The following is a 325-nucleotide window of genomic DNA, read 5'->3' as shown; positions in this document are numbered from 1 at the left end:
AAAAAAAAAAAAAAAAAAAAAAAAAAAAAAAAAAAAAAAAAAAAAAAAAAAAAAAAAAAAAAAGAGAAAGTACCTGTATTTCTTCTTCTTGCTGCTGCTGCTGATAGTCCTCTTCATCTGCTGCTCCCTCACAATCAACAAATAAATCAGGATTATAAGAAAACAGATCTCTGCCTGTTAGGTTTTTATTTGCTGCTGCTGCTGCTGCTGCTGCTGCTGCTCCTCCTGCTGCTGCTGCTGCTGCTGCTTTCTTCTTCTCTGCTGCTGCTGCTGCTGCTGCTGCTGTCTCCTTTCTCTTCGCCTTCCAGGCAGCAAACGTCTCCGG

The 325-nt window shown here is 40.3% G+C and overlaps 1 protein-coding gene across 1 annotated transcript in view; it reads right to left on the bottom strand.

Annotated features, from left to right (window-relative positions):
* Positions 1-325, bottom strand: part of EMH_0087380 (uncharacterized protein) — a gene marked incomplete at both ends in the record, with an annotated part of 2,539 nt that overhangs the window by 1,430 nt on the left and 784 nt on the right. Inside the window, one exon of the mRNA XM_013501154.1 lies at positions 74-301. Within this exon, the coding sequence (XP_013356608.1) occupies positions 74-301 (228 nt within the window). The remainder of the gene's footprint in view (positions 1-73; positions 302-325) is intronic.

Source organism: Eimeria mitis, genomic scaffold (genome assembly GCF_000499745.2).
Source record: "Eimeria mitis Houghton genomic scaffold, Emh_scaff6424, whole genome shotgun sequence".
In the NCBI taxonomy this organism is placed as follows: domain Eukaryota; phylum Apicomplexa; class Conoidasida; order Eucoccidiorida; family Eimeriidae; genus Eimeria; species Eimeria mitis.
The sequence above is the reverse complement of the archived record's forward strand: the minus strand, read 5'-3'. Positions and strand labels throughout refer to the sequence as shown.